The sequence below is a fragment of the Malaya genurostris genome, chromosome 3 (genome assembly GCF_030247185.1).
Source record: "Malaya genurostris strain Urasoe2022 chromosome 3, Malgen_1.1, whole genome shotgun sequence".
Classification (NCBI taxonomy): Eukaryota; Metazoa; Arthropoda; class Insecta; order Diptera; family Culicidae; genus Malaya; species Malaya genurostris.
In genome coordinates, this window is record NC_080572.1 from 270773624 (window position 1) to 270798114 (window position 24491).

Genomic DNA, 24491 nt, shown 5'->3' on the forward strand with positions numbered 1-24491 from the left:
AGCATTAGTTGGATTATGGCAAGATAATGCAGCACAAATGATCTGATATTCTTGAGTCCTTGTTGACGTGAACCGAGAACGTGACGGCAGAACGGGACAATGCAGCAAAACAACAACAGCGAAACAACACCGCACTCCGCTGCACAGCAAGGTGCAATCATGACCGGCTTACAGAATAGTTTGCTCTTCATAGTTTTTGCAGCCATCTAACCGACCAACCGACCAACCGACCAGCCCTGGCAGCCATTGCCGTTATCCTGAATGATACAGCGCAGCGCAGTTGTGATTTCTTCAAGATAAACACAATCAAATGCTTACTTTTGAAACAGCACTGGCATAGTGGCAATGCTGAAACCATAAACCGGATCATACTTGATGGTCGGAATAAGGACTAAAGAGATGCAGATTTCTCGATTTCATGCCACGCTCGTTCAAATAGATTGAGACAATATTCGGTTATTGCTAAACAGATGCTCTGCACTCTGATTCGTTCGATGTCCGGCTGTGTGGTTCGCAATCAGAGACTCCCGGCCAAATCGAGAGTTGCTGAAATACGAAAACCCTTTTGATGATTTGGGATTTTTTTTTGTTTGTTTCTGTTTTGAATCGAAATAGCGTAAACTATGATGAACCTCATTTCGGTGGTTTTGTTCGTTAGTGTCCTGCAGGAGGGGTTTCTCGATTGTGGAACATTCTGTGAGAGGTCTTTTAGAGTGAACTAACCACAATCAAGTATGAACTTTGAGTTTGGTGTTTGGCGTTCTATTTTATTCTATTTTGCACTGAAGCCGTATATACTACTGGAAATGAGTCCCGGGACTTACGAGAAAAAATCTATTTTTTATTGTGAAAACTTTTTTACTCTTCAGTATAATCTCCAACATTTTTAAGCACCTATGTCAAGGCTTTCAAAATAGGCTTTCGTTTCTGCAGTGACCTCAGCAATCGACAAAAATTTCTTTACCTGGAGAATTCTTTTTAGGTTTGGAAATAGATAATAGTCGCTGAGGGGCTAGATCTGGAGAATACGGGGGATGGTGCACCAATCCGTACCGCAAACTATTCAATTTCCCCGTTGCTTTAATTTTTATGCGCTGGTGCGTCTTTTTTCATAGCTTGATGAAAATTAGAACTCGACTGATACGATCAGCTGTTTTTCAAACACTATTAGATAGATTCGCCCTTATTCTGAATAACGTCGTATCCTTTTTTCACTCGTATTTCATTTGTATTCCCCAAAACGCTAGCAAAATCAAAGGTAGCTATGATTCGATCGAACCACATTCGATCGAAAAATCAATACGTCGTTATTCAGAATAAGGGCGATTGTCATGAAATGTGGTATTGACCCATCTAGAGGCTTGTTCTCAACGAAAATATACACGGTTCGAAACTATTCACGTCTTTTCTGTGAGAGGCTCGGAACTTTTCATTCCATCTAGTATTCAACATCAAACAGTTTGTGCTTAAATTAAAAAAAAATGCAAATATAAAATCCGCCTTTCGTGATTTCGATGCATTTCAAAACCACCTCAAATATCATTTTCCGACGTCTACTTTTCAATCTCTTTCCGAAAGTACACATCTTGCAAGGGTTTTCAAGGAATATAATCAAACCGGAAGTCGAGATCTTGAATTTCAAAACTACCTCAAACATCGTTTTCCGTCATCTACTCATCAATTCCGTTCCGAAGATACCCATATTGTTAGAGGTTTTAAGCAATCTCAATAAACCGGAAGCCGCCATCTTGAATTTTGAAACGAGCCCAAACAGTTACTTCCAGTTAATAAGTAATTTTGCCTTTCTCATATAGAAAGGTTATGCAATCACTTGAAAAACCGAATAGTGAAAATTGGCCCGGAAGGGCAAAGAGTCATATACCATTCGATTCAGTTCATCGAGCTGAGCAATGTCTCTGTGTGTATGTATGTGTGTGTATGTGTCAAATAATCTCACTAGGTTTTCTCGGAGATGGCTGAACCGATTTTGACAAACTTAGATTCAAATGAAAGGTCTCGTGGTCCCATACGGAATTACTGATTTTCATCCGGTTCCGAAGTTATAGGGTAAAGTGTGTTAAATATTGTACACCGTCACTTAAACCGGCGAAACAAAAAACGTAAAAAAAATTCTAAACTGGTCTCAAAACTACACGAATCGTTAGTCATTATCAGTAGGCAACTAAACAAACCGATTCCGGCTATCCTGGTTCCCAGTATCCGGTTCCGGAAGTACAAATAGAATACCACAATATTATATGTACATGAGAAAGGCATAATTACACCACTAGGTGGATTCAAACAGGTTTTTTAAAGTTTTTGCCATTTTCCTTTAACTTCGTATTCCTTTAAAACACTATACCGGAAGTCACCTCATTGAATTTTGAAACGAGCTCAAACATCGTTTATTGTTATCCAATATGTTTCGGAAATTTTTAAGGGTGTATAAGGCATATCGATAAACCGGAGGATGTTATATTGGAATTCGCGACGATACCAAACATAGTTTTGCGGCATCTGTTTATTAAATACTTTCCAAAAATACCCATAATATTAAGGTTTTCAAGGAATATCAATCAACCGGAAGTCGCCATCTTGGATTTCAGAACCACCTCAAACATCAATTTCCGACATCTACTCATCAATTCCGTTCCGAAAATACCCATACTGCAAGGATTTTCAAGGAATATCATCAAACCGGAGGTCGCCATTTTAGATTTCCAAAATACCTCAAACACCATTTTCCGGAATCTACTCTTTAAACCCGTTCCAAAAATACCCACATTGTAGTAGTTTCCATGGAGTCGGAAATCGCTTTCGATGTATGCCAAAACCTATTTTTACGAAGTAGGTTCGTAAAAAAGTTTACGTTATTTGGGATTTGGTTCGTAAAAAGAGTTACGTAAAAAGAGGTAACGTATAGAAATTGTTCGTAAACGGAGGTTTGGGTGTACTGAAAAAAATTTCGTTCACTATTGTCAACAGTGAGAGGACAGGTACCTAAAGATTAAGTCAATAATAGAAATAACAATTGGAAGCTGCATTTGACGTTGATGGAAACGATTATGGCAAACCCAAGGCAGTCGAATTACCCAGCAGCTCAATTCCAGACACGTAAAGTTCGTCGTAAAGAAAAATTTCATTACTTTTTGGGTCAATAAACATCAAACAACAAACCCCGAAATAGAATTCAGTAACCAGACGATATGCCCAGAAGTTGTACAAGAAGCTCCTACGAAATATGAAGGATGCAGCTTTAGGGACGACGAAACGTACGTGAAGATGAATTATGCGCAGTTTCCCGGACAAAAGTTTCTAAAGCATCGAATTTCACTTTACCAATAAATTTACATGGGAGCTTACAATCTGGCAAGGTATTTGTAGCTACCGACAAACAAGCAGTTATCGTGAGAAATAAGTCGAAATATTCTCTAGTGTATAAGCACAAGTGCCTTGAAAAGCGTATCTTTCCGTACATGAAACCTCACAATGAACCTGAAAATGTTGGCCTGATTTAGCACGTTGCCACTACAATAAAGATTTTTTTCGATAAAGAAATCAATCCATCAAATTGTCCTCGGAACAAAATCGCTGCTGTGATTAGCTAAATATGATGAATGGTATTCAAAGAAAGTGCGGGTTTTTTAAAAACCAAATCGAAATAAATGTTTTTCGCAATATTTCTATAAAAGAATCATAAATAGCCTTCATTCTGAGTAGTCATCGTTGCTAGTTTTTTAAATGGTTACCATATGGGTATTTTTGGAAAGGATTTGATGGATAAGCGCGGGAAAACAATGTTGTGGGTTGTTTCGAAATATTGGTTTATTGGTATTTCTTGAAAACCATAACAATATGAGTAAGGATTTTCAAAAAATGGCGATATACCGGAAGTGATCACATTGAATTTCGAAACAAGCAAAACCATCATCTGTTCACCAAGATGGTGCCCGGAAGTCGCCAGCTTAGATTTTGGAGTATCCCAATTATAAGAGTTTTTCAAATATATTAATAAATCGGAAGCCGCCAACTTGGATTTCCAAAATACCTATAACATCAGTTTGCGGAATCTACTCTTTAAACTCATACCAAAACTACCCATATTGTGGAAGTTCCCATGGAATATAAGTAACGCTCGTATCCGTACAGTATTTTACAATACTGTAAAATACTGCGTACTGTTTTTACACTTAAATGTACTGTATTTCAATTTGTACTGTATTCTCCCATTAAAATGTACTGTATTTCTTATTTCGAAAAATTAATACAGAGTTTTTAATGTTTAACGCATCGAATTTCGAATCGCCGCAATAACAAAACGTCAGAAAGAACAGTGATAACATGTAGCGAATCTAAATAAGGGAAACAGGAGTGAAATTACCAGGACAAATTATGCAATAATCAGCGCTACAATAATTGCACTGAATGCTCCCACAAAGCTTACCCAGATTTAGCGCTCAAGCAATAGCATTTTCAGAAGCGAGAAATGTTTCCCTGAGTCAGACAGTGAATTAGATTATGAGTGTAACGATTTTTATTCACTTCAATTTTGGTCTTTACTATTTTTTCCAGTTCATTTTTCATATTTCTTTTTAAAAAATCAGTCATTTTAAGATGAAATTTTGTAAGGCCAAAAATTTTTATTTACGTGATTATTATTTATTTTCTTTTATTTTTATTAACTATTATTAGATAAAATGCGTATTGTAAAATGCACTGTTTTTTCAAAATCGATGTACTGTACTTTTCCCATAGCCAATTTAGTCCAGACCCGAGCTCTGGTTCCGGAGTAACAGAATAAAATGTGCAATAGAAATTTTAAAGAAGTTCACACGAGCGTCTCGTTATCAGAGGCCGCTAGGATAATTTTCCCAAGCTTGAATTCAAATGAAAAAACGGATTAGGATGTGTAATCTGATTTTCCTAAAAACCGCAAAATTGATTATCGCAAGCTTAGCTTCACATCGGCCCTTGCAGTTATTAATATTGAACAGTAATAGCTGATGTCGATAGTTTCAAGAGGTTAGACATCTGTCGTTAATATTCAGTGCATATTGCTTCGAGTTTTTTTTAAACACCTAGCAGTGAGATAATACCTTTCTTTATCTATCAGCATGTGATGCTACAGGAACTCGAGTCTCTCAATGCATGAACCGCAAGAGAATTTTTCTGCATTTCTTCGCTCCACTTCATACTCTGAGTATTTCACGGCCCTTAAAAAAATACAGGCCCTTATTACCGTTCTCACTTCCACTTTCACATTCACTTCACTTACATGTCACTTCACTTGATTTTACCTATTACCAGTATCACGCATCGTGAAGTGATCACTGTGGTGGAAAAAAATATTTTTTTCAACAAAATATTGGTTGCGTGATGTTCATAATGGCATCAAGTTCATCCAAGTAAATACGTTTGTCTTTAAAGCGACTTCCGTAATAAGGACCCACATTCACTTCACTTGATTTCCACCGTGAAGTGATACTCATAATAAGGGTCACAGTCACTTCACTTGGTTTTCGCCGTGTAGTGACACCGGTAATAAGGGCCACAGTCTGATAATGATTGGCGCTGTGTGCAATTTACCAAGAGAGAATCGCAAGTTTTTTTTTTTATTCAATAATATAATATAATATTAAGGCACACTGCTTAAGCTCTAAGATGCCAAGGGTATTTACTAATCTTAATTATCGTCTAACTTAAAACTAGAGTAGTATCATTATGTAATATAGTATCTGGCGATCGGTAGTGGCCGGTGAATTGAATTTAGGATGAGATGATTCCAGATGGCGATGGTAATTTTCTATGTTGGCCGCATTCTTCGGTCCGTGAGGGTCCGCGGGAAACACCCCCAGGCTACGAAGGCCCGGCGGATGGCCCGCATGCTGGTCATTGACTGGAGCGGTCTTCCGGTGATGGTGATGTTACGGAAGAGAATGAAAAAAAGAAGTAAATATTGTGGGAAACGGGGTAAAAAAGGGGTGTGGGAACAAAATGTTTGAAAACGACAGAGATCTAATTAGTTGCCATCGAGATGGTGAAAAAACAGGGAAAGGGGAACAAAAAAGTTAGTGACAAAAAAAAAGATCTTGTTAATTCCAATGAAGATGGTGAACAGGGACGGGGATCGAGAGAATCGGGCGGATGTTAGTGTCGAACCTGTAGGTGGAGTTTATACTTTCTGAGCGAGGGATAACACATTACACTTGTATATCAATGTGTTTAAGGTACTGGTATATGAGAAGCATATATGAACTATCCCGACTCGCCAACACATCCCGAACCGGCACCTCAGGCGGTCTACCTCGGGCCCTGAGGGATTCCAGTAGCTTCGACCTGGCGTCACGATACTCTACGCACGACCACACGACATGCTCGATGTCCTGATAACCGTCGCCACAGGTGCAGAGCCCGTTCTCCACGATCCCGATACGCCGGAGATGTGCGTTGAATGTATAGTGATTTGACATGAGCCGTGACATAACGCGAATGAAATCACCACTCATGTTCATCCCCTTGAACCAAGGTTTCGTCGATACCTTAGGGATAATGGAGTGTAGCCATCGTCCCAGTTCGTCATTCGTCCATGAAGTTTGCCAACTTTCGAGAGTTTTCTGACGAGAAATACTGAAAAATTCATTGAAGCAGATTGGTCTTTCATAAATATCACCTTCCAATGCGCCCACTTTAGCCAATAAGTCTGCCTTTTCATTGCCCGGAATGGAACAATGCGAAGGGACCCAGACTAACGATATTAAATAAGACCGTTCAGATAAAGTTCTCAAATGTTCCCGTATTTTCCCCAGGAAATATGGGGGATACTTTCCTGGCTTCATTGCCCGGAGAGCTTCTATTGAGCTTAGACTGTCCGTGACAATGAAGTAATGGTCTTTGGGCAAGGTTTCAATGATCTCGAGGGTGTACTGAATAGCAGCTAATTCTGCGACGTAAACTGAAGCCGGATCATTGAGTTTGTGAGAAGCGGTGATGTTTTGATTGAAGATGCCGAAGCCTGTGGACTTGTTAATGTTTGAACCGTCAGTGTAAAACACCTTTTCACAGTTGACTGTTCTAAATTTATTATAAAAAATATTTGGGGCCACTTGAGGGCGCACGTGATCCGGAATTCCACGAATTTCTTCTCTCATGGATGTGTCGAAAAACACAGTAGAATCAGAAGTATCCAAGAAATGAGCACGGTTGGAAACAAACGAAGAAGGATTAATATTCTGAGCCATGTAATCAAAATACAAGGACACAAAACGGGTTTGAGAGTTAAGCTCAACTAACCTTTCGAAGTTTTCAATCACCAGAGGATTCAAAATGTCGCATCGAATGAGCAAACGATATGAGAGATCCCAGAATCGGTTTTTCAACGGTAAGACGCCCGCCAACACTTCGAGACTCATCGTATGAGTCGATTGCATGCAACCCAAGGCAATACGCAAACAACGATACTGAATTCTTTCCAGCTTGATGAAATGAGTGTTCGCCACTGATCGGAAGCAGAAGCATCCGTATTCCATCACGGACAATATCGTTGTTTGATACAACCTGATCAGGTCTCCTGGGTGGGCACCCCACCATGATCCGGTTATTGTACGAAGAAAGTTGATTCTCTGCTGGCATTTTTGTTTCAGATACCTAATGTGACATCCCCAGGTGCCTTTGGAGTCGAACCAGACCCCGAGATATTTAAATGTGAAGGCCTGAGCTATGGTTTCACCCCCTAGTTGAAGCTGTAATTGTGCTGGTTCTCGCTTCCTCGAAAATACAACCAGCTCAGTTTTCTCCGTAGAGAACTCGATACCCATTTGAAGAGCCCATGATGATAAGTTGTCGAGAGTATCTTGTAATGGTCCTTGGAGATCGGCAGCTTTGGGTCCTATAATAGACACAACGCTGTCGTCGGCAAGTTGTCTTAGCGTGCAAGATGTGTTGATACATTCATCGATATTACTTACGTAAAAATTGTATAAAAGGGGGCTTAAGCATGAGCCCTGAGGAAGACCCATGTAGCTGAATCGTATTGTCGACAAATCACCATGCGCAAAGTACATGTGTTTCTCAGACAATAGATTATGTAAAAAGTTGTTCAAAACTGGCGAAAGACCATGCTGATGCAACTTCTCAGATAGGATATTTATAGAAACTGAGTCAAAAGCCCCCTTAATGTCTAGGAAAACTGACGCCATTTGTTCTTTACGAGCAAATGCCATTTGAATTTCTGTTGAGAGCAACGCAAGACAATCGTTCGTTCCTTTGCCCCTGCGGAAACCAAATTGTGTATCTGAAAGTAAACCATTAGTTTCGACCCAATTGTCTAGACGAAACAGAATCATTTTTTCGAACAATTTCCGGATACAGGAAAGCATAGCAATCGGCCGATACGAATTGTGATCGGAGGCTGGTTTCCCTGGTTTTTGAATGGCGATAACTCTGACTTGTCTCCAGTCGTGTGGGACAATATTACCCGTGAGGAACTTGTTGAATAAATTCAGCAAGCGCCTTTTGGCGGGGTCAGGCAGATTTTTCAACAAGTTGAATTTTATTCTGTCTAATTCCGGGGCTTTATTGTTACATGACAAAAGTGCAAGTGAAAGCTCTACCATCGAAAACGGTGACTCGTTTGTATTTGGTGTCGCGGCGCGGGTGATCTTCTGTTCCGGAACAGAGTCTGGGCATACTTTTTTAGCGAAATCGAATATCCAGCGGTTGGAGTATTCCTCGCATTTATTCGTGGTGTTATGATTGCGCATTCGTCGGGCTGTGTTCCAAAGAGTGCTCATAGATGTTTCTTTCGTAAAGCCGTCTATAAACCGACGCCAGTAATCGCGTTTCTTGGCTCTTATCAAGTTCTTATTTTTAACGTCTAACACCGCGTAATTCCGGTAATTATCAGGTGTTCCATTTTTTCTGAATTTTTTATACGCGGAGGCTCTCTCCGCGTTTAAATTTGTGCACTCTTTGTCCCACCACGGGTTGGGAGGACGGATGTTAGTTTTTGCGCCGGGTACACGTTTCGTCTGAGCTTGAATCGCGGTATCGAGAATCAAGCCAGCCAAAAACGTGTACTCTTCCACCGGAGGAAGTTGTTGAGTTCTTTCCAGTTTCTCAGATATCGAAGTCGCATAGCTATTCCAATCAATATTTCGTGTGAGGTCATACGAAACATTGATTGTCTTCGATGGTTTTAAGCCGCTGGTGATTGATATTACGATCGGTAGATGATCACTACCGTGGGGATCAGGAATTACCTCCCACGTGCAATCCAACCGTAGCGATGTCGAGCAAAGGGATAAATCCAGCGCACTTGGTCTTGCTGGTGGTGCAGGAATCCGTGTCATTTCTCCCGTATTCAAGATTGTCATATTGAAGTTGTCGCAAATATCATGGTTCATAGCTGATCTGTTATCGTCGTGAAGACAGCCCCATCCCGTACCGTGTGAGTTAAAGTCTCCTAAAACCAACGTCGGTGCGGGAAGGAGCTCTATGATATTACTGAGCCGCCGATGCCTAACCAAGGCTCTAGGGGGAATGTAGATGGAAGCAATACAAAGGTCCTTACCTTTGATTGTAACATGACATGCGACAACTTCAATACCTGGTATCGAGGGGAGGTTAATTCGATAAAAAGAATAGCACTTTTTGATCCCTAAAAGTACTCCTCCATAGGGATCATCTCGATCCAGGCGAATAATGTTAAAATCGTGGAAGTTTAAGGATATTTCAGAAGTTAGCCAAGTTTCGCACAATGCAAATGCGTCACATTTCAGATTATTTACTAGAAATTTAAAAGAATCTATTTTTAGGATGATACTCCTGCAATTCCACTGTAAAACAGTGATTAGATCCGTGACCTCGGTGGATGATTTAGCCATCGAAGGATACAATCGCTGAGAGAAGGGGCCAATTTGCAGTCAACTGCTTCAAATATGTTTTTACTGTTGGCATGAAAGCAATTAAAATGCTTCTAAGAGGGTCTGAAACATTGAAAGTTGTAAAAATCCAGTCCACAACATCAGAGAACTTGATAAGTCCAGCACCTAGTTGGTTCTCTGGTAGATTTTCTGGGACGCTTGGGGATTTTGTAGTCCCGGGAATTCGTGGGAATTCCATCTCGGAATTGAGTTTTCCGAGACCAGGAGCTTTTTGCTTCGGTGTTGTGTCCCGATTCCCGTTAGCTGTAACTTTTCGAAGCCCTTCGGAAGACACCTTCGAACCCTTACTAGGTAGCTTATGAGAGGATTTATTTATTCTTTTCCTACAGCTATGAGGGACCGCCGAAGATGGACCTTCCAAAGGGTCGTCAGAATCGCTCTCGTCAGTTGACAAGCAGGCATATGGGTTCGTTGTCTGTTTAGGAGGGGTGGCACTTTTAAGCATCTCTGCGAAAGAACGCTTGGAGTGCTCCTTTAGGGAACGCTTCATTCGATCACCTCGCAGTTTGTAAGCGGGACAATCAGAGAGGTCATGCGGACCCTCCTTACAGTAGAGACACTTTTCAGCATCCTTACCGCAAGAGCCGTCCGCATGAGCTTCCCCACAGTTAGCACAACGTGGCTTATTGCTGCAATGGGTAGCTGTATGCCCCAGTTGTTTGCAATTAGTACAGTTCATTACTCGGGGTACGAATAGGCGAACAGGCAAACGAACCCGGTCCAAGAGGATGTAGTTGGGCAAAGCAGAACCGGCGAAGGTCACACGATAAGAGTCTGATTGGGGATAGGACTTTGTTCCATCCCCGGCGATCGATACTGAATGCAATCGCTTGCAATCCAGTATCTTGACATTCTTAAGTGAGGGGTCTTTAAAACAACCCGCCCCGTATTTAAGAACGTCCTCGCAAGTCAAACTCGAATCGGTGACCACACCGTCGATTTCTACTTCGCGAGCTGGCACGTAGACGCGGTACTCCCGCGTAAAAGGATCATTTTGAACGAGCTCATTAGCCTGTTTTGAACTGGTAAACAGGACCCTGAGCTTGTCTGGACGTATCTTATCAAAACTTTTTATAGTATTGTATCGCGAGGACAGGTCCCGCGATATTTTTAAAATATTTAATTTTTTTTCTTTCGATTTGGTCCGGAAATAGACCGCATAAGGACCGGCCGGCGAGCCCATCCGGATAGCTCTTTATGCGAGACTTTTTATAGTCAAGGGAAGTCTCCATTTGATCATCGGGAACGGGGGGGTCAGAATTTAGACTAGACATGTTGCGGAGCTACCTCCGCACAGAAATAAGTGAATCGGGGAGAAATAGAACAGTCGAATGCAGGAAGGAAAAAAAACTAAATAATGATACTTAACTTAAATCCAACGGGGGCCACCAAGGCCTAGCCCTCGTCGATCGGCGTATCGCCGCTGCGATGGTGTGCAAAAAACCTGCGAGAGGAAAAAGCACACTCTTTTTTAATCCGCACAGTGATATCACGTACACCGCTGGGCCTGTTTTGATCGATCGAACAATCACCGGCTAACGGTACTGTTTCGATCGTCCGCTCACAACAATACACTGCTTCAGTATATAATGTGCATAAAACCTCTCACAGGAAAAAGCACTATTGTCTATTACACAATAGCGATCTAGTTTTGATCGTCCGGTCACTTTATCACACACGGCACTGGTTTTCAACGCTTTCGCAGTAAACACAAAGCACGTCCGTTCACTCGGAAGGTTGAAACGGCAATGAGAATCGCAAGTTGACAATTATCGCAGAAAATCGATGATTCCACTTGATGATTCTCATACTTGGTTGCAATATTTCAAAACCCTTGTGTGGAGCACTCACATACATTTTCATAGACACAATTTATACAAAGGTTATATGCACAAAGCTAGAATAAGCGGCAATATTAAAATTATTCTATCGGAATTATCCATTGCCCGTATAGAATCGTATCGCAAAACGAAAATAAGCGACCGTTTGTTGCTTCAGAGAGAATCCCTACAGCAGCGAGCTAACCTTTGATTCTCAGACAGGTCATCGAGAGAAATTCGCTCTCGCGCTGGTGTCTATTCTATGTTAAATGAACCATGCCGGTTTTTTGTTGCTGCGATAATATCCGTCTCTCTTTGATGGCACTGATTTAATCCTGTGAAGAGTTGCTAGTGAGCGTTCTTTGATACGATAAAATCCATTATTGGTTGTGTTTAGTTTTTATGAAAAAAACATATTAATGATCGTCAAATGAATTGTAATTATAATTTTGCAACTGCATGACGAATCGAAGATAGAAGTTGCATGAAACCTTAAAATTATACCTTTCAATCTAAACGCATGGCAATCGATTAAGCATTCCATGAGATATAGAAGTGAGTTCCCCTTGAAAGTTTTTGTCATTATTTATGGTACTTCCAGAAACGGTATTCAGAGACTAACTTTGAAGATTTTTTGGTATCGTCATCTTCGATGACGGTTTGAATTTCAAAAACTCATCAGCCTGTAATTTCAAAAGTGGAAGTCGGAATCGGATGAAATTCATCAATGTTTGATAGGAACATAAGTTTGATTTAATTTGGATTTTTGTTAATTAAATTCGTTTTGGCCTTCTTTTAGCTTCTCTATTCCCGACATTTTCGGAAACGAATTTCGGAAATCGGTGTTGACGAAGTCAGTCAAATTCGCCTAATGTTAAAATTGTTAAAATCAGTGTAGTCATCTTAGAGAAATCGTAGTGCGTTTCTGAAATAAGTTTATTGGGTCATCGACTCTCAAAATCAGTAAACCCGATAAAACCCGCTAAATTTATGTAAAATTTTTACTCTAATCACCCTGTATCTTCTGAACCAGAAGTTGGATCTGATAAAAACACAAGAAGTTTTAAGGGACCTTAAAAAAAGTCTTGGCATTACATTCCTTTTGTGGAATTTGGCCTTTCTATTTCAACAGACTTCGCAGCCGATTCTTAGTGTACATAATCATTGCATGGCTAGTACTATGGATCCTACTGACACTAAGAATCCTTCCAGGTCGGGGCTCGAACATACGACAACTGGCTTGTAAGACCAGCGTCTCACATATGCATTGAACCGCCAACCCGGAACCTCTCATTTGAATATTAGATGGACGAAATCGGTTCATCCATCTACTAGTAAAATTAGTGATATTATTTTAATTTCATTACATATTTCATCCTGTAGTTCCGGAAGCAGAATTCGACCTCAAATGAAATTCAGAAACCTTATATCGAAACATAGGATTGGTTATATGAGTATGAGTTTGTAGAAATCAGTTAAGCCATCTACGAAAAAATTAATGAAATTATTTCTTTTATTCCTGATCTCCAAGAACTTCTTCGAATAGTATAAGGATGTAAGAAGTTTTGTTCTTCCAGCAATTATTGTTGGAGGAACAAACGACCAAATTTACCGACCACGTTGAAACCGCGTGGATACAATTGTACAGACCGAAGAGCTCAAGAAAAGAACGTGCTGTCTCACAGATAGAATTCAATAGACTGATTTTATTATAAGTTCATGAGTACAATGATATGATCGGTTTGATTGGTTTGAATGTGTGTGTCAGGCGAAGCATCGTATTCACAGGTGACGTGAGTTTAGATGCTAGGTAGTAGCGAGGGTTGTTCATCGATTACGTTCGAACATAAGCCGCCCACCAAATTCCGGTCCGGAATTTCATTACTTAATCGTCTTGAAACGTATTCATCGCTGTCCATGGGTATCAAACGAATTCGCCGGATGTCTCGTTGTGTGATTCCGTTGCCAGTTTTCAGAGATGCTACTCGGACCAATCCATCAGGTCCTGGATGAACTTCCACTATCCGTCCAAGCGGCCACTGCTTCGGCTTATCGTTTTCGCCAACCAAAAGTACGAAGTCACCAACCTTCACGTTAGATGCAGATTTTTGCCACTTCGTGAATACCTGCAACGATCGTACATATTCCTTCTGCCATCTTGCTCGAAACTCCTGAGATACACGCTGAACAAATTGCCAACGCGACATAGAGCTGACACGGCGTTCGAGTTGGTTGATTTCCGGTGCTGTTGTCAACGGCCTCCCAATCAGAAAATGCGCGGGGGTCAATGGCTGCGGGTCCGTTGGATCATTGGAAATCGGTGTGATGGGACGAGAGTTCATGCATGCCGAAACCTGTGCCAAAAGAGTCGACAATTCCTCGAACGTGTATGTGAAATTACCTGAAATTTTACACAGCAGCTGCTTGGCGACCTTGATACCAGCTTCCCAGAGCCCTCCATGGTGAGGAGAGCGTGGCGGAATAAAGTTCCACTCGACACCCTTGTCGGCAAGAAAATCTGCCACGATCGATTGGTGTGCATTGGAATTGAAAAGATTTGCGACGTCCTTCAATTGCTTTGCTGCTCCACGAAAATTTGTAGCGTTGTCGCTATATACCTTTGCTGGCATACCGTAGCGACTGGTGAACCTGGTAAACGCCGCCAGAAACGATGGTGTACTGAGATCCGATACTGCTTCCAGCCATACCGCCTTTGTAACGAAACAAACGAACAAGGCTATGTATCCCTTGCTCGATGCAGCTCCACGTACCTTACGGCTTATGATATTCACCGGACCCGCATAATCTATTCCTACTACAGAGAACGGAGGCTGTGGATCCAAACGAGATGATGGCAACTGACCCATTTGCTGACGTAAAGGTAGAGGTTTCATTCGAGCGCATGTTACGCATTGCCGAGTGATTTTACGAGCCGCACTTGTCCCATACGGTATCCAAAAACGTTGACGAGAAATTGCTAGCAAAGTTTGCGGTCCGCAATGAAAGTTGTTGATATGGGCGTCATATAATATTAGAGAAGTGAATATAGAACGCCGAGGTAGCAGTAGCTGGTGTTTTGTATCATAATTTAGCTTCGATTGACGGATACGGCCGCCCACCCTGAGAAGCCCGTCTGCATCCAAGTAAGGATCGAGTAAACGAATAGAACTTCCGCTAGACACAAATTTTCCTTCTTTCAAGCGGTTGATATCATTCGAGAAGTGAGATTTCTGTGTGTGCGATACATATATTAAAAGAGCCTTATCCAACTCTGCAGATGTTAGACGTTCAGGTCCACGGGAACCGAATCTCAAAAGACGAGCAGTGACACGTAGCAACATTTGTTTGTTTGGGTAGTAACGATTTAACATCTCATCTAAAAAATGATTTTGATATGCGACTATGAGACCGACTGCCATAGATTTTCGTTCACGGTCTACTTGTTGCCTTTGTGCATCGTTAAGATCTCGATGTGGTGATGAATGCTGCCAATTTGGACCATGCCACCAAAGATCATTCGTTTTCAAATTAACAGGAAGAGCACCTCGCGATATTATATCTGCAGGGTTGTCGTGGGTACCAACGTGATACCAGTTGATCGACGGCAAGAGAGTTGCGATTTCGGCTACGCGATTTCCAACATATGTTTTCCATCTAGACGCTCCGCCAGATATCCATGCCAATGCTACCTGGGAATCACTGTAGGCTCGAATTTCGTGAAACTGTTTTGCCAAAGCTGCAGTAACATTGCTGATTAGACGTGCCAAGATCACCGCCGCATTTAACTCCAAGCGAGGTATGGTCGACCGACCCTTCCCGATCGGTGCTGTTTTCGATTTTGCACAAAGAAGATGCGATGAATGGTTGCCATCTTCGTCGACGGATCGAATGTATATGCAGGCGCCCATTGCCTTCTCGGAAGCGTCACTGTAGCCGTGCAGGTAGAGTCGTGTAAGGCTTCGAGCGTAGACGACTCTTCGTGGTATCTGAAATGAGTTGAGAGCGAACAGATTCTGTGCTAAAACTATCCAATCATCAATCAACTCACCAGGGGGAGTTTCATCCCAGTCCACCTTCAGCTCCCACAAACGTTGCATCACCAACTTCGCCTTGACGATGATTGGAGCGAGCAAACCCAGAGGGTCGAACAGGCTGGCGATTTGCGACAAAATGATACGTTTAGTGGGCTGAAGGATCTTAACTGGTTGATAGGAAAACAAGAGCTCATCACTGCACGGCTGCCAGTGAATTCCAAGGGCCTTGATGGTTTCGTTTCCATTTAATTCGATCGGGATCCTAATTTCGAGGTCTGCTTCGGATACACCTTCAAGGGCCCTGTTACAATTAGACGCCCATTTACGCAGGTGGAAACCTCCAGATGCAAATATTTCCGAAAGCTGTTGTCGTAACTGTTGAGCTTCTTCAGGAGAATCTGCACCGATCAAAACGTCATCAACGTATGTCCCCTTCAATGCCTTCTGGACCGCATCCGGGTAGTTTACAGCAAAGAGATTGAGCAACTGTTGAACGCATTTTGTCGCGAGGTACGACGCCGGTTTTGTTCCGTAGGTGACGGTGTTTAGAGTGTACTCATCGATGTCATCTTCAGGTTTCCATCGCCATAAGATTCGTTGATAATCACGATCCTCCGTTGCAACTTGCACCATACGGTACATCTGCTGTATATCACCAGTAAGTGCAATAACTGGGAAACGAAACCGTAGCAGAATGTCGATGAGGGAATCTTGTAGGACAGGACCACTCATTAGCACGTCATTAAGTGATTTTGAACTAGTCGTTTTGGCCGAAGCATCGAAAACAACACGGCATTTGGTTGTAGTGCTGGACTCCTTCAAGACGCAATGGTGTGGGAGGTATACTGATCCAACCGGTGCTGGTGTTTTGGCGAGAGACATATGGCCTGCCTCGAGATACTCACGCAGAAAGAAGTGATACTGTCCCTTAAGCTGATGATTTTTGGCCAACTTTCGCTCAATTTGCTCAAGCCGTTTAGTAGCGATTTCACGAGATTTTCCTAGTGATTTTGGATCTTCTCGGAAGGGGAGACGAACTTGGAATCGACCATTGTTGTCGCGAACGGTGTTCTGTTCGAAATGTGCCTCACACATCCTTTCTTCTTCACTGAAGTGGGGACCTGGATGCGTGTATTCCTCCATCTCAAAAAATCTTTGCAATTGTTGAGAAAGTGTATCATCAACGAAGGTGATTAAACAAGTAGAACTGATAGGGGCCGCTTGCGGTGGTGTTTCATAACGACCTGATACCACCCATCCTAGCTTCGTATTTTGAAGAATAGGCCGACGACCTGCTGGATCGAGAACAATTTGTCCAGGTTCCAATAGCTCTAAAAACGGTTGAAGGCCCAAAAGAATGCTGATTCTTCCAGGATTATGAAATTGCGGATCAGCCAAATGTACGGAATGTGGAATTGGCCAATCTTCGATATTCACAGGACGCAATGGAAGGTCGGCAGAGATTTGATCCAATATGGCACACGGAAGGCTAAACTGGTAATTTGAGCACCTGGAGGCAATTGTTACGGTAGCGCCTAAACTGGAGTGTGTGCTTGTAGACGATATTCCTTGAAAATCCAGGTTTATAGGCGATTTTTCAACACCGAGCTGATCGCACAAATCTTTTCTGATGAAGCTAAGATGTGATGCACAATCGAGCACTGCGCGAACTGAATGTGGTCGACCGTATTTGTCGAAAACGTCAATAGTAGCCGTCAAAAGAAGCACGTTCGTACCATCGAGATGATCAGATAGGTTAATAGCTGATATAAGCGCTTGCGGTGATGCAGAGGTATTTTCTTCGAGTGGTGTCACTTGGGCTGCTGGTTGAAAAGCGTTGTGAAGCAACGTATGATGCATCTGTCCACATTTTCGGCAGAAACCCGCCTTGCATTCTTCTCCACCATGGTTCCTTAAACAATTCTGGCATAGCTTCTGTCTAGAAACCATAAAGAATCGATCAGCTGAGCTAGCGTGTGTGAACTTACCGCATTGGTACGGTTGATGACCAGGTCTCGAACAAATGCCACAGATGACTTGTGTTTGTTTAGTAGCAACTAATGCAGAAAGTTGCTTAGATTGGGGCCTTAATGCTGGAACCTTATTAGCTGGGATGGTGCTAGAGATCCGGGACCGTTGTGATGATTGCAGGGCTGAGCTTCGATTATCAATAAATTTCAACAGTGCGTCAAAACTTATATCATCCTCTTCAAGGTCCACAATCCTTTGACACCACAGTTCTTTAGTGTTCGAGTCCAACTTTTCATACAGAACGTGTAGTAACCAAATGTCTCTTTCTTCGCGTCCGAGAGCTGCTAAAGCGCGAATCACTTCATCCGAAACATCGTGGAGGGAGCGCAAACCAGATGGGGACGACGCTGTCAATGATGGTTGGCTCAAAAAACGAGTGATGTGCAGATTAGCGATTGCACGCGGTTTATTGTATCGCTCTTTTAACTTTTGAAGAGCTGGTTGATAGTTAGCATCCTCAACATTTAGATGCGAAATCAGTGTAGCTGCTTCTCCCGCCAAATGCCTTTTGAGAAAATAGAGTTTCTGACTGGGACGAAGTGATGGATTTTGATGCACTGATCCACTGAACAGATCGTAAAACGATTGCCATTCCAGAAAATTTCCGTTGAAGATCGGAAGACTCATGCGCGGCAGCCTTAAGTCCGGCAGTGCGGTATTATCGGCTGACGTACCGTTGCTTGATGGCGGAACTAAAGTCGTTGACGCTCCTACGTTGGATGTGATTGCTTGAAAAAGCTGTGTTTGTTGCTGAACTAGTGCTTCGATGACGCTAGTGTTGCCACCATTTTGTTGGTTGAAAGTGACCTCGTGTTCGACTGGCTCCAAACGTTTCTGAAGCCTACCCAAACCCTTTTTCAGTGACAAATACTCCTCTTCGAATGCGATCTGATGCGTCATTGCTTCCTCGTAAACAGCTTCGTCGTCTGCCAAATCAAGAATTTTATGATGAACAGATAGATACGATGACCAAATGCTGTTGAGGTTATCTATCTCCGTGAGAACATCTTCGGCTTCAACATTTTCGGAGTCTTCCATTTTTTCAAGACAACGACCTACTCGTTCCAGCCGCGGGGCATACGATTTTCTTGTGCGGATTAATTTATCCATGACGATATTTAGCGGCAGTAAAACTCCAATACACACGCGGTGTGCTTGCACACGTTATCTTCGCTATCAACTCGTAAATGTCCACTAGTCGTACGAGAGCAACGTAAAATCGACAAATAAACTCGCGTTGCTGGTCAAATTATGGTTATCCGGTTCGAAGGACCAGCTTTTTGGAGGAACAAACGACCAAATTTACCGACCACGTTGAAACCGCGTGGATACAATTGTACAGACCGAAGAGCTCAAGAAAAGAACGTGCTGTCTCACAGATAGAATTCAATAGACTGATTTTATTATAAGTTCATGAGTACAATGATATGATCGGTTTGATTGGTTTGAATGTGTGTGTCAGGCGAAGCATCGTATTCACAGGTGACGTGAGTTTAGATGCTAGGTAGTAGCGAGGGTTGTTCATCGATTACGTTCGAACAATTGTTGCAAGCAGTATAAATCAATATAAATATTGAATATTGTTTTGAATTTCAAACGATTATGTTGCCAAAAGCGAACTGTGCTAAAATCGAAACGTCATAATGAAGGGTTCTGTACACAGCCATTGAAAAGCTAAGAAACAATTGCATACAACAGTATTGAAAATCGTAATTCACTTTGCTCCGAAACATCGCTTTATCATCGAGCGCGTAAAACTCCTACTACGGGAATAAGGGGAAAAGTCGCTTACACAAAAATATCGATATCTCCGTTAAAATTGGACGGGTTTTTACTATCTATGGCTTGTTGGATAGCTATTACCGTTTAAAGCCTAAGTCTAAAAACATTGACATCGACCCCAACATAAATACCAAAGTCGAATATTCATGGTTCGTAGTATTTGAAAACGCTCAAGTGGGACACTTTGCCCCACACGCCGTATTCTCCTGACATTGCTCCTCCCGATTACTGGTTGCTCCGGCGGAAGCAGCATGATTTAGCAAGTCATCGGTTTACTTCCTAGGCAGAAATCGAAAATTGGTTTCAAACTTGGATCATCTCAAAATACTAGACATTTTTTCAAGAAGGAATTCGATAATTGCCTGAGAGGAGTGAAAAGTAGTTACAAGCGATAAACGATACTTTGATTAATGTTTGATTTCTTTTTATTTTGAAACAAATGCATTTTTGACCACAAAAACACGAGCCGAGATTAAAATGTGATCTTGGTTTTGGTCAGTCGGTGTTGAACAGTCGTTTGCACCGCACGCGTATAGCTCTTGGCTCCTGGAAATTTTTTCTGGCTACCTAGAGTTTCATTGATTCAAGGCTTCAGCCTTTTTCAAGGCTACCTGAAACACTAACAGTCTTTTTATAGACTAAAAATTAGTCAGCCTTTCTCAAGGCTATACAAAGAGTGATATTAGAGTGACTAAGAAATTAATCAGCCTTTTTTAAGGCTAGCTATTCAAAGAACTATTATTCGAACTAATCAGTCTTTATTAAGACTACCACAAAATCAGTCTTTATCAAGACTTTTCCAAACTAGGAGTTTAATCGAAAACTAATTTAGCCTAGTTAATTTAATTTCAAATTTCATTCATTTCAAAAATGCCTGCGTCCAACCGGAAAGGCAACAAGCCTTAGGCTAAAAATAATTCAATATGGAATAAATCACAATCCGTTATTCAACATTTTCCTAATAACATTTACGATCTTACAGAATCTGAATGTAAAAATAAAAGACAACGGACGGATTTCCCTTCCGTTGATTCTATGCCGTCTAACAATATTTACGAGATTCTTCCTGAATCCGATTGTAGCGACATAGAAGAAAATTCTTCAAAAATTCCCAAAACGGACGCTTGTCGTTCTGGGAAGAAACATCAATCTATGCCACCAGTGACGGTGATGATTTCCGACTTCAAAGCATTCCGGATTGAGTTTTCTACTTTTCTCCCGGAAGTAAAAGTCTCATTTCAAATTGGACGAAGAGGAGAATGTCGAGTCTTGGTTGATGGATTGGAAGATTATGAACGTCTTATCCGATATTTGTCCGAGAAACTTCATAAATTTTACTCATATGATATAAAATCAGACAGACCCTTCAAGGCTGTCTTGAAAGGCTTATCAAATTATCAAAGTACTGATGAAATTAAAAATGAACTAAAAGAATTGCTTGGTTTTGCCCCTTCTCAAGTAATACTTATGAAAAAAGAGCGAATGTTACTTCTAAACCACGCTCTGGAGTTTCCCATGAACTTTACCTAATACACTTCAATCGAAGTGATGTAAACTTAACGCAATGTTGTCGTTGCCAAGGCTTCGGCCATGGAACCAAAAATTGTCATATGGATATACGGTGTTTGAATTGTGGTAAATCGTATTCGAAAGACGTTTGTCCAATGAATGAAACCACTGATAAATTTTCATGCTCAAATTGCAATGGAAATCATAAATCCAATTATTTGAAATGTCCTGTCAGGGAAAAAAATTTAAACGCTCGTTCGCTTAGACAACAAGTCAAATCAACGACCTTAAATTTACAGAACATACCTGAAAATCAAAAAACCGTTACAAATGCCACGCCTAATTCTTCTAAGGCACTTATTTCTTCGAATTTAAAACAAAAAACATGTACGCCTGCCAATTCGTCTTCTAACGAAAACAATTTATTGACCTCGTCATCATCTTCTTCTAATGTCAGTTATGCTAGTATAACAGGTAGAAATCTACCACTTAATTCTTCTAATGTAAATAATAAAAACACAGGACCGCCTTGCAGTACATCTTCTAACGAAAACAATTAATTGATAGGTAGATCGGCCATATCATCTTCTTCTAATGGCAGTTCTAATGGCAGTATACCTAGAAATATTCCTTCAATGCCATTCGCTTCTTTAAATGAAGTTGATTTAGGCGATATAACTGAAAATAAAATGATCTACCTACAAGATCAACTTTTTCAAATGATCATCCGAATGAATTCGACTTCATCACTTTTTGAAGCATTTCAAATCGGATGGCAATTTGCAAATAATATTATAATGAATTTAAAATTTAACAGTGATGTTAAATAATTATTTGAATATTTTAAATTGGAGTGCTCGATCTTTGAAATCGAGTGAAGATGAATTTTATAATTTTCTCAAAGTTCACAAAATTCATATGGCCATTGTGACAGAAACTTTTCTTAAATCAAACGTCAAATTAAAAAGTCTCGAACCGAAAGGATCGATCGTAAAATGTTCATGCAATAACTCTTTTTTTACGATCCGTCTTTAAGGCGAACTGCTAAGCAGAAGAAAGGGATTCTAGGTCAGCAATGCAAAATTATGATTTGTTGCATAAAAGAAGCTGCAAAAGAGTGAAAGATATTACAAACCTATTCAATTCGCAACAAGTGATAAAAGAAAACAATCACAACACATTAAATCACTGCAGATTGACACTGCTTATCGGATACCTACAAATAACTCATTTCGACAGTTGTATTAACAGAATGAGAATTCTGGCATTAGCTCAGTCCGAAGGCAACAAGGTAAAGCCACCTGCGAAAAACAAAAAAAACTATCCCTTCACTCAAGCTCAATTTATGTTTGCCAACAACACAGCTTTGCCAGACCAGGTGATATACACATACACACACAATCGTATCGGTGAACTTTCTCTACTTTGGAGCAAAGTCCGAATTCGTACGAGACGCCGCCGTTGAACGTTTCTCACATTGGCCGATGGAAAAGTTGGTCCGGCGACTTGTTTCACTTGACGATTTCGTCACCACAACCCACTGACCGTACCCGCCAGACCCGGCAGACTCACCATCGGGGATCCCGGGGATCGGATCAGGAAACAAGGAAAAAACGCAACAGTGTAGCAGCCGTACGTGGCGCGCTGGTTTTGCGAAATAAACTCTGTGCCGGAATGAAACGTTTCCGACAAGCACGGGTCTTGTTGGTCGTTGTGTATTGTTCGCAGGAGTGTGTATTTCAACCAGCTGCTACTGCTTTTTACGGTCCCTGTCCGATGCGGATCCGGATCTCGACTCTTTTATTATTTGCTGGTAAGAATCTCGAAAGACGACCGGAGTTTTTCCTCACTGACATATGAAACAATAGGCACGAGGCCAGGGGCAGTGTTGCTAGACATCTAGGAAATGTGCAGCTACGGATTCGAATATCCTTGTTCTTTCACTTGTAATCAAAACTTCTGGGAAAGTGCCTAAGCTAAGATAGTACAATTTATTACAGGAAAATAATCAACACCAACCTCGATCCTTATTCTCAACAAAACCGAACCGATTGTAAATAACTTCACTGAAGTACCGTGTAAGGAAACCGTTGGAACTAACACGACATAAGTCATCCGTGGAGGGCAAACAATGCCAATGCGCTAGGAACCATCGGGCGAACCTCTTCTCAGTCGGAAGTAGAACAGGGGAAACAATAATTAAAATCGAGTAAGTCATGCGAAGACCGGATGTTTGTTTCTGATTTTACTGGCAATTAAGCCATAATTTCGAACAAACAAGGCAGCTGTCAAAAGGAAGAACGGTGGCCGAAGGTGTTTGCATCAAACGATTTGCAGTCATGTACGGCTTCTAGTCAATCCTTTCGTTTCCCGGAATTCAGATTGCAGCCATGATGTAATCCCGAATTTTCCCTTCGGACTCTTGGTTGTTGGTTCGAACCGGATTCTAGTTACCAAGCGTAGTTACAAAATAATCGAAGTGTTTTTGTTTTGCATAATCGGACAGTGCCAACACCGGCTAAGTGAAAATCTCTGCCGTAGAGCGTTGGCAGCATGACAGCGTGATATTGAGATGGCAAACAATGTCTTTTGTGTTATCTTTTCTCCGAAAACTCTTCCTGTACCCTCTGCTGCACCCCCGAGCGACTAACTATGCAAGTGCAGGGCTGTATTTGATTTATTCGGTAAAACTCTTCCTACAGTCGTTTTTCTCCCGGCCCGGAGCCCGGAGCGAATGGAAACAGCAACAATGGCAACGATTTCCGGTTGTTTTGCCGCCATTCCTTTCGTCAGTTTGCACGGCACACAGTTTCACACTTTTCCACCCTTTGGGTGCGTGTAGTGGATGTTTTGTTACTGTGTTCTTTTATTCCCATATGGAAACTAGAAGCACTTATTCTGCAGTTCAGAAGGTGATGCTAAAAAAGATATATATTTTGAGCTGTTTCCGGAATGGTGCACGAACCCCAGAGCGACAGGTCAGTATCGAAGCGGTGGGGTAAGGGGGAAGGTGTGTGTTTCGGTTTCAGGATTCCTCCAACCAAGAGGTGCACGAGATGCGAACAGTGATTTATGGAAGGAAATTGAGTGCTGGAAGTTCCGACTTCTTCTACCATGCATCCAAGTTGGCTTTGAATTTGCGGAGAGTTCCACATTACAGTGCTATTAAAAGTTTGAAGGTGAATGGAATTTATGGTCAGCTATGGTAATCGTAGCTTACTACTAGGATGGCGATGAACTGAAAACCGACGCAGTGGAAAGGTGACCTTTTCGAAACGTATAAATTTACCCACTGATCAATTTTAGGGCATGTTATGATCGTGAATGATAGTAGGCTCAATCACCTAAAACGAGTTCGTCGAAGACAACCTTCT

General features: G+C 41.5%; 1 protein-coding gene across 1 annotated transcript; it reads right to left on the reverse strand.

The window, feature by feature from the left end:
- Positions 1–13560: 13560 nt before the first annotated feature.
- LOC131434330 (uncharacterized) lies at positions 13561–18864 on the reverse strand. Its single transcript, XM_058600998.1, has one exon. It carries the CDS (start codon positions 18862–18864, stop codon positions 13561–13563), a length of 5304 nt encoding a protein of 1767 aa, XP_058456981.1.
- Positions 18865–24491: the final 5627 nt, after the last annotated feature.

Bases quoted from the DNA above. Each gene is read 5' to 3' on its own strand.
- LOC131434330 (XM_058600998.1), bottom strand. From the start codon at position 18,864: ATGGAAGACTCCGAAAATGTTGAAGCCGAAGATGTTCTCACGGAGATA.